The 15,881-nt window shown below is 37.1% G+C and overlaps 1 protein-coding gene across 1 annotated transcript in view; it reads left to right on the plus strand.

Moving 5' to 3' along the window:
- aass (aminoadipate-semialdehyde synthase) overlaps window positions 1-15,881 on the plus strand; it is an 87,000-nt gene that overhangs the window by 43,738 nt on the left and 27,381 nt on the right. Inside the window, exons 13-15 of the mRNA XM_017435382.3 lie at window positions 552-619; window positions 10,932-11,053; window positions 14,409-14,538. Of these exons, the coding sequence (XP_017290871.1) occupies window positions 552-619; window positions 10,932-11,053; window positions 14,409-14,538 (320 nt within the window). The remainder of the gene's footprint in view (window positions 1-551; window positions 620-10,931; window positions 11,054-14,408; window positions 14,539-15,881) is intronic.

Here is a 15,881-nt window from a genome sequence, read left to right on the forward strand (position 1 = left end):
GCGCATTGCTATTGTCGGCACTCGCGTCTTCCGCCGAGGTCCGAGCGCCAAATATCTTATGTCATTCATGTCAAATAAAACCATTTAATTGCAGCTTCTCTTTGTCGTGAGTCTCTCCAGGTTGAATTATGGTTAAAAAGTTTTTAAGATGTTTTTTTGTTTGACATTCTTTATTTTTTTGATTGAATACTACTTTTTTTTGTTTGACATGATTTTTTTTTTGATTGAATAATTGTGAAACAAATCTAACTCCATATAACACAAAATCTTAAATCCTAAAATATTTTGAAGTCTGTAGATGTAACATGACAAAATAAGTTACAGTTCAAGGGGTGTAACTACTTGAGGCACTGTAGTGTGTAAAAAAATAAATAAATAAAAATAAGAAAACTAACCTTGTTTTTATTCACCACACATTCACACTTTGTTTGATATCATTTTTATGTATATTTACATATTTACAGTAAGTTGAGCTTTAATTTGTTGTTTATTATTCAAATTATGTTTTTATGCAATGTAATGTGACTTTTTAAATTCTTTTTTTCCTCAAGGCTGTCATCACTTCTAATGGGGTGCTCACCCCAAAGTTTGAGTACATTGAAAAGCTTCGAGAACAAAAGTAAGTCCTTTTTCACAAGAATTTGTATGCCTTCAGTAAATGCAGATTAGCATACTGATCCTCCATGTGTGTGTCTGTATGAATATATATATATATATATATATATATATATATATATATATATATATTCAGTGGCAGCTGGTGGTGATATTTGTAGGGTGGGCTAACAGATATGTAATAATTTCAGCAACACAAACATCCAATTTTAAATAAGGAAAACCTGATATAAATTGACATTATGTACTTTTTCATCACAAAGACAACCTTAAAACAAACCACCAAAAACCAAGCTTACACAGAGCCTCTGTCAGTTGTCCAATACTTCATTCCCTTCATTAAGAGTTTCAGCTATAATTATTTCAGATTATACACACACACACACACACACACACACCCCAGTCTGCTTTTTAATTGCCTCTCTTTCTTTGAAGCTTCTCTTTGCATAATTTCCAAATTAAATTATTATTGATCTTGTCAGCTGGTCTCTCAACGCAATAGATCAAATTTTCTTGACGTGAAGACGGGGCACAGGAGAAAAAATCCTGCCCTGACGGGACATTTTCAGCTGGACACACATTGGATTCCTGGAGCAAGTGGAAGATTGTGTGTTTTTTTAGGAATGTTGGTCGAGGATATTGAAGTTGTATACATAACTGGATTTTTAATAGGATTTTTGCTTTTTGGGCTTGGTGGTTTCCTGGCATTTCGTAAAATTCAGAAGACACAGGCAGCTGTTCAAGGCTGCCTGGTCTGTGTGAAAGAATGTGCCGATCAATAAACACTCAGACTCAGTTGCTTTGCAAACAGAGGCAAATGGACCCTAGAACTCGCTGCCCGAATGGAATCAACCTTGGAGAAGTTTCTGACTAGGCCCAGTGGAAGTGACCACTTTAATTTGGCTGTTTGGATTCACCATTGAGATGTACCAGTGAGACTCTTAAAACTGGCATGAAATTACCGGCATCGGTCTGACCTAAAAACTTTTTTGATATCTGAATCTTGCTCCTTTGAGTCGGATTTGAAAGGCTGGCTATGTCAAAGTTCTCCTGAATGTTATGTAAACTTGACGCGCTCTGCCCATCAGCAGAGAAAGAAATGGAAGGAATATGGGACGTGTGTAAATCTACCAAGAGCAGGTGGTCCTCACAAACTGAGTGACCGTGCAAGAAGGAGAAAAAAACCTTTGATTGCACTCAAAGTTAGCGCCTCCAGCTGTACCTCCCCAGATGAAATCTCCTCCAATAATTGTTGCTGCTGCTCCTTGTCACTCCCCTGACCACGTCCAGTTTTATTATTTGGTCCTTTTTTCTCAGAAACATTGAGATTTTTGAGGGTGACTCGCAGAATATTCTAGTGAGGTCAATTACTCGTTCATTGCTCTCATGCTTTTCAATATTCTCTTTTTTTTTTAACTTCAATCTTTGTAGTCCCTCACTTTCTTGCCAGAGACTGTCAGCTTTTTGCTGACATTTGTAGCAAGCACAGAAAAAGCAGGGAAAGTGCAAACTGAGAAGGCTCTGACTGTGGCTCTATCATCTCTGGGTCCAAGCCTCCAAACTGGAGCTCCACATTCAAAAATTGCCTCATTGGTTTGACTCAAACACACTAAAACTGACTGAACTTGACACTAAGCAACCCTGCACTATATCTTAACAATAAAACCCAAAACAGCATATTTCACAAATCCCATTACTCACTTCTGGGCTTTCTAGGGTTTTTTATTATTATTTTAGTTTGTCGCCGCCGAACTTCATTAAACTTTTGCGCCTCTTTTTCCTACTTGCTGTAGATATTTTGGCACTTGAACAATATCATTGGGGTTCAGTCAGGATGGACAGGGAAATATTTTATTTATTTATTTTTTTGTTCAGCGGGATTGGGATGAGTTTGGATGGAGGATGGGGGTGTTTTCTCCCCAAGACTGTCTTCGCTGCTGCTTCTCACTCTAACACACTTCAAATATGATGATTTTCAGAAAAAGATGTGGCATGAATTATTTATCATGACTCTGGTTTTACTTGGCCTATCAACACAATTTAAAAACTGGTGTATAGTTTGAAGTCTGCACTTTTAACACACATTGATAGAAGGTCTTAGAGAGGGCATATTCTTTTTTTTTTTTTTTTAACGTGTCCTGTCCAGCTGTGTGGCACTCAGAATTGTCGTCTGAATGTCAAGGTAAGACCCAACAGATTTGCTTTCACAAGCGGAACATTATGGCTTTCGCCATGATGTTCCCCTTGGTATATAAAACTTTATTAGAAATTGCTTTGGGTTTATTTCAATTGTAATGGACACAAAATGAGAAAGGGGAAAAAAGAGATGGAGAAAAAGGTTTGAAGAGAAAAAAAGGAGATAGAAGTAGACAAGAAAAAGAAGGCAGAGATAAAACAAGTCAACACCCTTGAAATCTGCCTCGGGACACCCAACCAGCAGGGCCGACATCCCTCTACGGCGCGACCAGCGAGGCAAGAGAACAGGGAGCCCGCCAAGCCAACCTGTCCACGCCAGCAACCTCAGGCCACCCATGAAACAACACATGAGTCAGCACCAGCCAGGGACCTGAATCTGAGCCCACCCAAATGAGGAGAGGAGAGGGCATATTCTAGTGCTTCTAGAATTGCGCCGCTCAAGGTGGCTGCATGTGGGAGTTGCTCTGTTACATTAATTCTGACATATTGCTTTTGAAAATTTTAATTCCTCTTTTTTTCTAGTTGTAAATTGCTTTTTTTAGATGTTTCTTTCCTCTGGTATTGAATGCTGTGCAGCTACAAGGCTTTTTTACTGAAACCTTTTGCTTTTGGACATCTTGTTATGATCTGTAACTATAACAACAAGTGTTAAACGTGAAGAACCCTGAAGTTCAGTCATGGACAAAACCAAGCAGACCGTCCGTAATTCTACTGGAGGTAAAGCTCCCAGGAAGCATTTCGCCACCAAAGCTGCCTGCCAGACCGTCCCAGCCACCGGCGGAGTGAAGGAGCCTCGTTGCTACAGGCCCGGTACCGTGGCTCTCAAGGAGAGCCACCAGAAGTTCACCGAGCTACTCATCTGGAAGCTGCCCTTCCAGCACCTGGTCCGGTTGATCGCCCAGGACTTCAAGACCGATCTGCGCTTAGAGAACTCTGCCATCATGGCTCTGCATGAGGCGAGCGAGGCCTACCTGGTGGGGCTCTTTGAGGACACCAGGACTGAGGACACATCTACAAGAGATCCTTCCTGTCCACAGCCATCAGCATCTTGAACAACTCTTTAACAAAACCAGGATTATGAACTACAGCAACATTTAACTTTCCTTTGCGATTAATAAAGTATTTTAAATTTTGAATTGAATTGAATATCTTTCCTGCTAAAGTGATTTAAAACGGTCATGTGACTAGAACGCGCTGGCACATCCATCCGCCCTTTTGATTGCTGCCGCACACTGTCCATGGTTGTACACACACGTTCTATGGATTCTTTTTCATCATTGTTCTGTGACTGCTTCTTCCAGGTATCGAAACTAGAAATTGCAATTTAAAAATTCAGATAAGTCCAAGAAAATAAAACTGTTAGTCCCGGTTCCAATCAACTCTCGAGAAATGATGCTCAACCCAAATTCAAACAGTCAACTGTTTGAGGGAACGAACAGGCAGAGCTGAGCCCACAGAATAATTTGCAGATTAATATGCACGCTCAACAAATCTAACTCATCCATCCATCCATCCATCCATCTTCCTTCCCTGCTTCTCCTTTCTGGGTTGCGGGGAGCTGGAACCTATTTCCAGCCATCACTTTGCGAGAGGCTGGGGACACCCTGGAAAGGTCGCAAGTCCATCACAGGGACACATAGAGACAAATGAGACAAACAACCATTTACACTCTCACTCACACCTAGGGACAATCCTGCGATCCTGCAACTTTCTTGCCGGGAGGCAACAGCTCTAACCACTGTCCTGCTTTGCCACCCTTAACTCATACAAATGAAGTTATATACCATCACCATTAAAGATTATGCTAGTGAAGCTGTTCAATGTATCACTCTTGAAGAAACTGTTTGAAAACACTATCAATATTTTCTCCTATGTAGTCATCAAGGAAAAAAAACTTGTCTGAATGCAGCAGTTGTTCAAACTCCAGTTGCTTGATATAAAGTGCACCTCAGCTCCCTGACATGCTTTTTCGACATCCACAAAGACATCGATTTTCTGATCTAAAACAATTCAAAGTGCCTTATATAAGTGTCTAACACAAAACCACGCTTTAAAACAACACAACACTCACAAGATGTTTCCAGGCAGCCAAGAAGATATAGTGGGAAAGTTTATCACTGCAGAAATATGGCTTACAGCCTGACTTGGGAACTTGCCCAAACTACAGAAGCCTTGTAGGACAAAACATAACTCAAACTCAAACTATAACTCCAGAGAGCAGTACACTGGTGGTATTGTTTTTTATTCTAAATGTATGTTTCATACATTTACACACGTGGCCAAAATTGTTGGTACCCCTTGTTTAATGAAAAAAATAACTAAAATCTGACAAAAGTAATAATGAATAAAATTTCTATGAAAATAAACAAATGAAAGTCAGACATTGCTTTTCAACCATACTTCAACAGAATTTAAAAAATCCTCATGAAACAGGCCTGGACAGAAATGATGGTACCCTTAACCTAATATTTTGTTGCACAGTCTTTTGAGGCAATCACTGCAGTCAAATGATTCATGTAAATGAGACTTTATTTATTTTGGCCCACTCCTCATGAGCAAACTGCTCCAGTTGTCTCAGGTTTGAAGGGTGCCTTTTCCAAATGGCATGTTTCAGCTCCTTTCAAAGATGCTCAATAGGATTTAGGTCAGGGCTCATAGAAAGCCACTTCAGAATAGTCCAATGTTTTACTCTTAGCCATTCTTGGGTGTTTTTAGCTGTGTGCTTTGGGTCATTATACTGTTGCAAGACCCATGACCTGGGACTGAGACCAAGCTTTCTGACACTGAGATACACATTTCTCTCTAGAATCCTTTGATAGTCTTGAGATTTCATTGTACCCTACACAGATTGAAGACACCCTGTGCCAGATGCAGCGAAGCAGCTCCAGAACATAACGGGGCCTCCTTCATGTTTCACAGTAGGGACAGTGTTATTTTCTAGATATGCTTCATTTTTCCATCTATGAACATAGAGCTGATGTGCCTTGCCAAAAAGTTCCATTTTTGTTTCGTGTGTCCATAGGATATTCTCCCAGAAGCTTTGTGGCTTGTCAACATGCAGTCTGGCAAATTCCAGTCTGGGTTTTTCATGATTTGTTTTCAACAATGGTGTCCTCCTTGATCATCTCCCATTAAGTCCACTTTGGCTCAAACAACGAAGGATGGTGCGATCTGACACTAACATTCCTTGAGCTTAAAGTTCACCTTTAATCTCTTTAGAAGTTTTTCAGGGCTCTTTTGTTACCATTTGTATTATCCATCTCTTTGATTTGTCATCAATTTTCCTCCTGCGGGCACGTCCAGGGAGGTTGGCTACAGTCCCATGGATCTTAAATTTCTGAATAATATGTGCAACTTTAGTCACAGGAATATCAAGCTGCTTGTCGATGGTCTTATAACCTTTACCTTTAACATGCTTGTCTATAATTTTCTTTCTAATCTCCGGAGACAACTCTTTTCATCACTTCTTCTGGTTCATGTTGAGTGTGGTACACACCATGTCACCAAACAGCACAGTGAGTATCTATAGCCTTAGATACAGGTCCACTGACTGATTACAAGATTGTAGACACCTGTGATGCAAATTAGTGGACACACCTTGATTTAACATGTCCCTTTGGTCCCATTATTTTCAGGGGTACCATAATTTCTGTCCAGGCCTGTTTCATTAGATTTTTTTTTTTATTATTATTTGTTTGAAGCGTAGTTGAAAAGCAATGTCTGACTTTCATTTGTTAATTTTCATAGAATTTTTATTTATGATTACTTTTGTCAGATTGTAGTTATTTCTGTAAAGATTGCGGGTTTTTCTTTCATATAAACAAGGGGTATCAACAATTTTGGCCACAAGTGTACCTGCCTAGAGAATGCAGATGGAAATTACCCAAGGGTTTTCATCTTCATGACTGTTTTTTTTCTGCACGGTCCTGACAAAATAACCAAAACTAACAAAGAAGGACTACCTTCTAATTCCACTAGACAATTGTATCTATTGAAACTTGAACATATTTGGGTGTTCCAATAGGACAGTAATCCCAAACACACATTAAAACTGATTTTTGAATAGATATAGCAGGCTAACATTAAACTCATGGAATGGCCTTCCCAAAGCCTCAACCCAATTGAAAATTTATGGAATATACCCAAAAGCTGGGTCCATTCAGGAAACCAACAAATTTAAATAAACTCTACAGACTCCGTCAAGGAAAGTGGTAAAATTTTAGCCAGAATTACGCCTGAGGCTTCTTGGCAGATACAAAAAAAAAACAGTGGCAGAGGTGCAAATTGCTAAAGGACATTTGACTAAATATATGCTGCATACTTTTGACCTTGTGTGGATTAGAGAAAACAAACAATAATTTTACATTTGTGTACCCAATACGTGTTTTCAAAAATCATTGAAGTTGTATTTTGTATACTCATTCCACACTGGGAAAAATTGTTAAAAAAAATCATAAGCCTGAAATTAATTACATTTATGGCCATGATGATTATATGTAAACCTCAGACCACAACTATCTAAATAAATTTAAAGTCACTGGCCATTTTATTAGGTACACCTTTCTATTACCAGGTTGGACCCCCTTTTGCTTTTAGAACTACTTTTATTATTCATATCATAGATTCAACAACTTATTGGTCCATATTGATATGAAGGCATCATGTTGTTGCTGCAGATTTGTTGTTAATTTCCCATTCCACCATATCCTGAAGGTAACTGACTAGATCTGAGTTCTGGTGGCTATGGAGATTGTTGGAGTACAGTGACCAGGCAATACTTTTTCAATCTCTTATTGTACAATTTTAGTGAGCCTGTGTAAATTGTAACCTCAGTTTCCTGTTCTTAGTCGACAGAAAAGGCACCCGGTGTGGTGTTCTGCTGCTGTAGCCCATCTGCTTCAAAGTTGGACATGTTGTGAGTTCAGAGATGGTATTCTGAAGACCTTTGTAACAAGTGGTTATTAAGCTGTTGTTGCCTTTCTGCCATCTCAAACCAGTCTGCCCATTCTCCATTAACAAGGCTTTTTAATCAACACAAATGCTCCTCACTGGATATTTTCTTTTTTAAACATTTTCCATTTTTTGAACCATTTTCTTTGTCTTTAAACGCCAGTGATGGTTATGTGTAAAAATTCATTAGAGCGTAAATACTCAGACCAGCCCACCTGCTACCAACAACCATGCCACATTCAGAGTCAAATAAATCCCTCTTTTCCCCATTCTGATGCCCAGTCTGAACTTCAGCAAATTGTCTTCACCATAGTTACTGCATAATAGCTATTTGTGTTAACAAGCAATTAAACAAGTGTGTCTAATAAAGTGGCAGATGAGTGAATATGAATAAATTAACGAAAAGTCAAGTATATCGAGCAATTTTGCCTACTTTTGGTGCTAAGATGGGAGCATTAAACCACTAGCTTTGGATTATCAAGATAGTTTTATTCTTCTTTTAGCTGTTTTAAAACCAGAAATGATTAACGTCTGCATTGTTATCATTTCCTTGCAATCTATTTTTCTGTATTTATTTATTTTCAGAATCCTCACTTTGTGGATTGGTTACACAGTTTTCTTCTTTTACAGCTGTTTCTCCACAGTTTGACAATGTTTTTATTGTGCTTCTGACATTTTATCAATATGATCCTTTTGTGTCTTGTGGACCACCTTCATACTACTACACACCATATTCACCCATTAACACATCCCTTAGTCATTCCTACCAAGGCGTACCCCTTTCTAGTATTTAGGCCACCTTCAAGACTTGATGAGTTTTCTTCTTTCTTGATCCTAAGTATAATTTTTTTTTCCAGACAAGCCATGCCACCAAAATCCTAATCCTTTGGAGTTTGTCTCCTTAAGATATTTAAAGTTGGGGAAGAAATCCTGCTGAGGGAACGTTTATCTTTTCTTTTTAATTAAGGAGGCGACTGCCAGTCAAACCTCCAGTCAATTGTGCTGCGACATGTGCATGTGTGTGGTGTCACATCCAATCAGGCCAGAGCTAACAAGCGTCCAGATCTAAATCTGGGGAGATTTGAGGGGCCACATGGTTGTAGTTGGGATAATATTGCTACAAGCCACTTTGGGTGATCATATGGTGTTAAGTGAATGCATTATATAAAATCAGACTTTTTAAATGGTAACCTCTGATGGCTATACAGGTTCCTGTAGTTTTTCTACATTAGATTCTTTGTTCTGTTGACGAGGCAGAATAAAGGATGGTGTTGACAGAGTTGTAGTTTTACGCTATGTGTACAAGTGACTAATCTCCTGGAAATATTAGAGACTTTCCAATGTTCATTCGGGAAAAAATTAAATGTTTACACAGTAATCCTGTACCTGCTAAATCCGCTGTAGTTTCCATGCTAAGCCACTAGTTGACGCTGACGTGCATGTGCACAAACACCAGTTTCTCAAGCATGTTAACAGTTACATCAGGATGTATCCAAAAAGTTCCACTCTGATACCTTGACTGAAAAAGTGAAGCACAACTCTGTTGTCTCGGTTTCACTGAAAAACAGTATTGTGTAACCTGAGCCATACTCTTTAAAAAAAATAAAGAATTAAAAAGTTACTTTGAGATTGCTATATATAATATAATTATTATTATAAAATGTCATCATGCTTTCTGTGATTAATAATCATGTGTAGGTTTAAACATTTGTATTTCATAATTTGACATGTGAATTTACCTTAACATCATTCTCAATACATTATCACCCACTGCAATGTTTAATTTTTTTTAATCTATGCAGATATTAAGCAAAAATTTGTAGTAGTAGCTTAGAGTTATTCTCTATCATGAACTCTGAGAACTAACAGATAGTGTGAGATCTTTGTTTAAAACTTTGACAATGCAGCAGGTAGTAAGCATGCCTTTATAGAAGGCTAGGTTTATTTCTGATCTGATTTATTGATAAAACAATTCTAAAATCAGAAAAAAAGAAGAAAACCTTTGGTTAGAGATAATGGCACAAAACATTTTACACTGATAATTGAACAATGTCATTTTCACAGTGAAAATTAAAACTCCCATTTCATTTTTTGTTGATATTCGGTTATTCTTTAGTGAGGGTTTTTTCCTACATATTGAAGCAGCGTTTCCCCTGGGTGCTTCCCCCCCACCCACCCTGCCAATGAGACTGCCCGCTTCTCCAAAAATTCCACGGCGTGTAGTCATTTTAATTTAAATAACACCAGATCACATTGAGAGCTATTTCTGCAGTCGCTCCTCCACATTATGAAGTGCCAAACCTGGAAAAGACCAAAAAAAAACGGCCCAAACTATGGTTCATATTCAGCGTCACACAGGTGAACAAACACTCCCACCAGCAGACAGAGCCAAAAAAACAATATGTCTCATATATCTGCAAAGGAAGCAAGAATATCTGTTTTTTTAAAGGTACTGAAAGTGGTTCTGATGGCAGCAGGAGGAGCTCTCCCACTCCTGGTTCACCTGAAGAAGGTCCAAGAGCTTCAAAACTGACAGAATCTAATTTATAAAAGGCTCAATAAATACACAAAAAGCCAAATAAATCAATTAATATGTTTAAAATGCATCAGTTAATTTTAAAAAGAAGAACTTTTCCCCATGTCTTATAAATTAATTTACATTCTTATTTATTTTTTCAGTTTAGTTCCAACAATTTATATTTTAAGCACATATTTTAAATTGTACTGTTTTTAAAAATGTATTTTTTGTTTTTCCTTTTCCTTATAGATGCATTTTTGTCTCTTTAATTAATTAATTTGTTTTTCCCCACAAGTCTCTTTATTTCCATGTGTTGTTTTTACATATTTCCGTCTCCTATTTTTACTTTACCCCCCAAGACCAGTTCCCTAGGGGAAACACTGGGAAGAGTCACATTATTCATACATTTAACATTGAATTGTCAATAATCTTGATTGTTTTGGGAAATTACTGGAAAACAAGAAATCATTTTTCATTTCTAAATGATTAAATCCTTAAATTTGTCTGTGGTACTTTTTTTCTATCATAAGAGATGGTTGTTGTTGATTCCTTCTGACACATCTCCTTCTGTTGAGTGGAATTACACTACCATAATAGCAGTCTCATTCTAACAGCTCTCAGATTTATTAATTTATTTTTTGTTGTTGTATAGAGAAAAGGCTCAAATTCTGAAGAAGACTGGCATGAAGCGAGTTCTGCTGCTTGGTTCAGGTTACGTATCCGGACCTGTTGTTGAATATCTTACCCGTGATGAGAGGACCCAGGTCACTGTTGGTAAGTTTGTAAAATGTTATAAAGCTTAATGGCTGACTTGCCACCTTTGTGAAACTTTTTCCTGCTTCTCATTGTATTTAATATCAAAGATATCTTAGGTCTTCAGTGTATAACGCAGCATAAGTTTTACAGTTCATTATTTGTGTTGTGAGATATGGTAGATCTTTGGTAGAGTTTTTGTAGGATTAATGACATGGTAAGACAACCATGTTCTGGTAATTGGAATGTAATTTTTCTAAGCATCAAATGCTAAACAAAATATTTGATCTTATTGTGGCATTTTTGTTTGGTTTGCACTGGTTCAGTTCAGTTTGTTGGAATTAATTGTTTGAACCGGCCAGAAAATACCACTGGAGTTTTATTTTTTGGCTTCCCGAAAGATAATAACCTCCCTCAGATTTGAAACCATAAACTCTGATGTGGGAATCGCTATAAGAACTCTGGTTCCACTTCAAGGAGAATCACCGCTCTGACCCTCATATTGTGGTGGACTAGCTTCATACCAAAAAAAACAGGACCTTTTGCCAGCCATTTTTAATTTTAAATGAACAGCAAATGGAGAAGAGGACATAGAGAAGGAGACGAGAAACAGGAAGTTTTCCTTCAAACTTGACGTAAATGCGCTCTGTCATTAAAAGGTATAAACTGTTTACAGGCCGACAGCCTGAGATCAGTTTGGGATTCAGAGCAGTTTGTTATTGATGGAAAAAATATAGACAATCCATGTGTGGTTAAACAAATGTCATTGTCTGAACCTGCTGTTGATTAATTTACTCTGGTGTGAGAGTTAATAAACTCTGCTCTCAAGTGTGCTCACGTTTTTTACAAATTAACATCCGGTTAGCATCAGGTTAGCTTTTAGTTAGCTCTCTCCTTCCAGTGTTATTGATTTGCAGTGTTGTGTGCTGATGTCATGACAGTGATCAGGGGGTAATCAGTTCTCACCATTCCACGTTCCAAACTCAGTCATAATGCACATTGTTTTGTTGGCAATGATGGTCCTAGTGATCATAAGAATTCAAATCTGAAGAGTTTTCATCTGATTCCACAGATCCAGCTGTCGGTTCAGGTTCATACTGGTATGGCTGTATATACATTACTCCCGCAAAGTCTTCCAGCATTTCTTCATGTTCAGAAAAGGCTGCTTCTTCCATTTCCACTAGTAAACAACCAGACAGTAGTGACGTTGTTGGCTGGCCAGGGCACAGCACACGTCTTGAACCCAGGATGACAACTCTGCTCCACAAATCACCCATTTATGAATTTACTGATTTAAACGTTAAAAGCAAGTTATTTAAGTTTCAGGTTAGTTCATGAAATGTCAATTGTTTTGAGATTTGATTTCAGTTCAGCTTTAATGTCTTGGTTGATCTAAAAATGATACCATATTCATTCCATATTTTAAATTTAGTCAAAGAAGTCATTTTAAGCAACAAAGAAACAGTGATTTTTTGTTCTTTACGCAGCTGTCATTGACTAGTGATTTTCCTAAAAACAAAAAATTCTCCTAAAATAATTTTAACTGTTCTTTGTAATTTGCCTTTTTGTAAAAGAAGATTAATTTGTCACTAAAAGTGTTGCGAATTTGAACAAATAAAATATGCAGATCTTTGCTGAGCAATAAAACAAGAGCTGTGTCCGGTGTTACTGCTGGGAATAAATGAGGTGCATTGCACACAATCAGGATTTGTGCGCAGTTTCACACAAATCCTGTACAGTTTGAATTTTACAATCGTTTACAGGTTGGAACTTTTGAGAGTTAAAATTATACTAAGTAAAATGAAGAGGAAAATATCCTCCTTAAAAAATAATTATCGCTAATGGACTCCAATCACTGATAGTAATTTATTACTCCAATTGTCCCTATTTTTCTTACATTATCCTAGTATTTGGTAGCTTTGGCATTAAACTATATGACTTGAGTAAAACATTTTGGGTTTCCCTCCATAAGCTTCTCACAACAGTATACTGGAATTTTGTCCCATTCCTCAATGGGAACTGAGAACTGATGGAACTGAGTTTGGTTTGTAGGCTGCCTTGCTTACTGGTGTTTGCTAAATTATTTAAAGCCATAGGAAATTTAGTGTATATACACTTGTGCCTTTGAAGAAATACAAAAAAGTTTATTTTTTTTTCTCTCATTATTTGAGCATTTAACAAATAGAAATAATTTTGGGGGATCCTAACTGACCTAAAACAGGAAAGGTATAGTCTTATTTAATGCCAGTCAGTGAGGGAAAGATGGTTGTTTTTTATACATTGCATGTAAACATCTTGGCATAAGTGAGTGTGGTGTGAGATCATGCATGTTTTTTTTTTATCTTTAACCAAAACCCCTCTAACTCCATCATTTGTGATGTTAATTCAAACCTCTGTCATAAAGGCAGTGTGTGATATGCATAGTTACACACACATACAGTACTTACTGACTTTTTTAAGCACATAAATATTTGGGCTGTAATGAGATCTCATGCCAAACATCTCAGAAAACTGAAAGGCCACAGGATTTTACATTTAGTTGAAAATGGTCTTACAAACTAAAAAAAAAGTTGTCCTATAGTTTGATGAAATTACTGAAAATGTCTCCACCATTTTAAATTGTTTGTGTGACAGCACTTCTCAGGCACCAGGATCATCTGGCACATCACTTATGCCATGTAATGATAGAAGCTTCCCCCTAACCCCTGTAACCTCTACAGTCATGTCTCTATTGCTCATTCATTTAAAACAGAACGGGGGGATTTGTCAACTTTGAAGCTGAGAAAATAAAGTTTGTATTTCTTGTTAATCTGTTTGAGTGGAGAAAAAAAAAGTCAAACTTTGAAATCAAAATTTAAAAAAAAAATTAATGTACCCCCTACATAAGCAGTTTAATTATCACTGTTATCAGTGTGAGCCCATTTTTTTGTAATGAAAATAATAAAACAACGCACTGGGTCTAAGTTTTAAAAACTAAAAACTGACTGAATGAGATGGAGTAAAACTTCAAATGCTTCTCAGAGGGCAGCACAGCTAGAGTGTCTTCTGAATTTATTTTATCCATATTATCCATTTGTATTGTCAGCCTGAAATTTTAAGATGAAATGTTTGTAGGCTAATTTAATTTTTATTGTTTTTTATTTTTTTGTTGTTGTTTGTTTGTATGAATATTTCATGTTAAAAAAACTAAAAAAAACATTTAAGTTTTTCAACATTTTTTTTTTTAAGGTACGACCTTGCTTGGATTTTTAATTTTGATCCTTTGTGAAACTGAGTTTGATTCCTTTCTAGAGTCTGAGGAGACTAAGACAGCAAAGATACTAGTCGGTTGAGTTTTTAAAAATATTGTTAAAGCTTGTTTTGTAATTTTTCTCAGCCTCGATGCTGCTGAAGCAGTCAGAGGAGCTGGCGGCTAAAAATTCCAATACAATTCCTGTAATGTTGGATGTCACCAGCCAGGAGGGACACCTGGACATTCTGATCAGTGATCACGACCTGGTCATCAGGTACAACAGACATTGCAGCCCAACTGTATGACAGGAGGGTAAAATTTGGTGTTAGAAAACAAAAATTCTAACAGAAAAAAGGCTCATTAAGATTGCATTTGAGTCTTTACTTTTAATAAATTAAGTTTTTATTTCAGCACTTATTTTGGCTAGTCAATGTATTATGACCAGAGAGAAAAGTTACAGTAGCATGTTTCAAAGGTTTTTTTTCCAAAGTTGTTTCTTTTCTTTACACTTCTGTATGGTGCCTTCAAACAAACATCTGAGCTCAGTTTGAGACTGGACTACTGCAGGGTGCATGAAATATCCAGCATTCTGTGACATCCTGGCCAGTTTAGATGAATAAAACATAAGCCTTCAGTTTGTATATGTAGGTTAAATCAAGAGGTAGAGGCATGCAGTCATTTGGAGGAAAACAAAAGTCCACCATCTTTCAATTTTTTGGTCATTCATATCTAGCCAAAAAGCACAACAGATTCCACCATGCTATTTAGAAAACAATAACAAAACCAAATTAGAAAAGCAGTGTGACAAACTGCATCCAGCATTGATTCAGCAGCTTGTAGAACCTCCTACAGCAGCAGTAACTCTCAGCACTGGTTTTCTGTCTGACTTCACATGGTTGTGAAGGAATATTTCCAATCCTGCTTCAGTTAATTGAGGTTTGCAGACATTAGTTTGTGCACAGCCCTCTTAAGGTCCCACCACAGCATTTCAATCAGAATCAGGTTGAGAACTGGACTGTTGCAGCACTTTATTTTTATTTTTTTAAAGCCCTTCCATTGTAGATTTGCAGCAATCAGATTTGGTGGACACATTTTATTCCACACAGTTTTTACATTTTGGCCTTGTTTCTGTTAAATAAATAATGATGTGAAATCTGTTGTGTTTTTATTCACTTTCGGTTAGATGAGAACAATTTTAAAACCTGGTAAAAAAAAAAAGAAACAGATCAGTTATATTATGACCTGATAGTTTAAAAACAAAACAAAAACAAACAAAACAATAAAAAAACTGAAAGATGGTAGGCTTGCGCTTTCCCTGAATTGTATTTTTTTTTTCTTTTCAAAATTGGGTCTCTGTTTGTCAAACAACTTGTGTAGCACATTTCATGCACAAAGCCAAGGCATTTTTCTACAAGAACAGAAATGCAGTATTTAAAATACACTCCTGATCAAAATCTTAAGACCAGTCAAAAAATTGCAAGAATTTGCATTTTGCACTATTGGATCTTAAGAAGGTTCTAAGTAGAGCTTCACAATGTTAAAAGAAGAAATCAGCGTAAGAGACAAGAACTTTTGAGCGGGGAATTAATTGAAAACTGCATTTACACTCAAACATGA

This window comes from Kryptolebias marmoratus, linkage group LG17 (genome assembly GCF_001649575.2).
Source record: "Kryptolebias marmoratus isolate JLee-2015 linkage group LG17, ASM164957v2, whole genome shotgun sequence".
Taxonomy (NCBI): domain Eukaryota; kingdom Metazoa; phylum Chordata; class Actinopteri; order Cyprinodontiformes; family Rivulidae; genus Kryptolebias; species Kryptolebias marmoratus.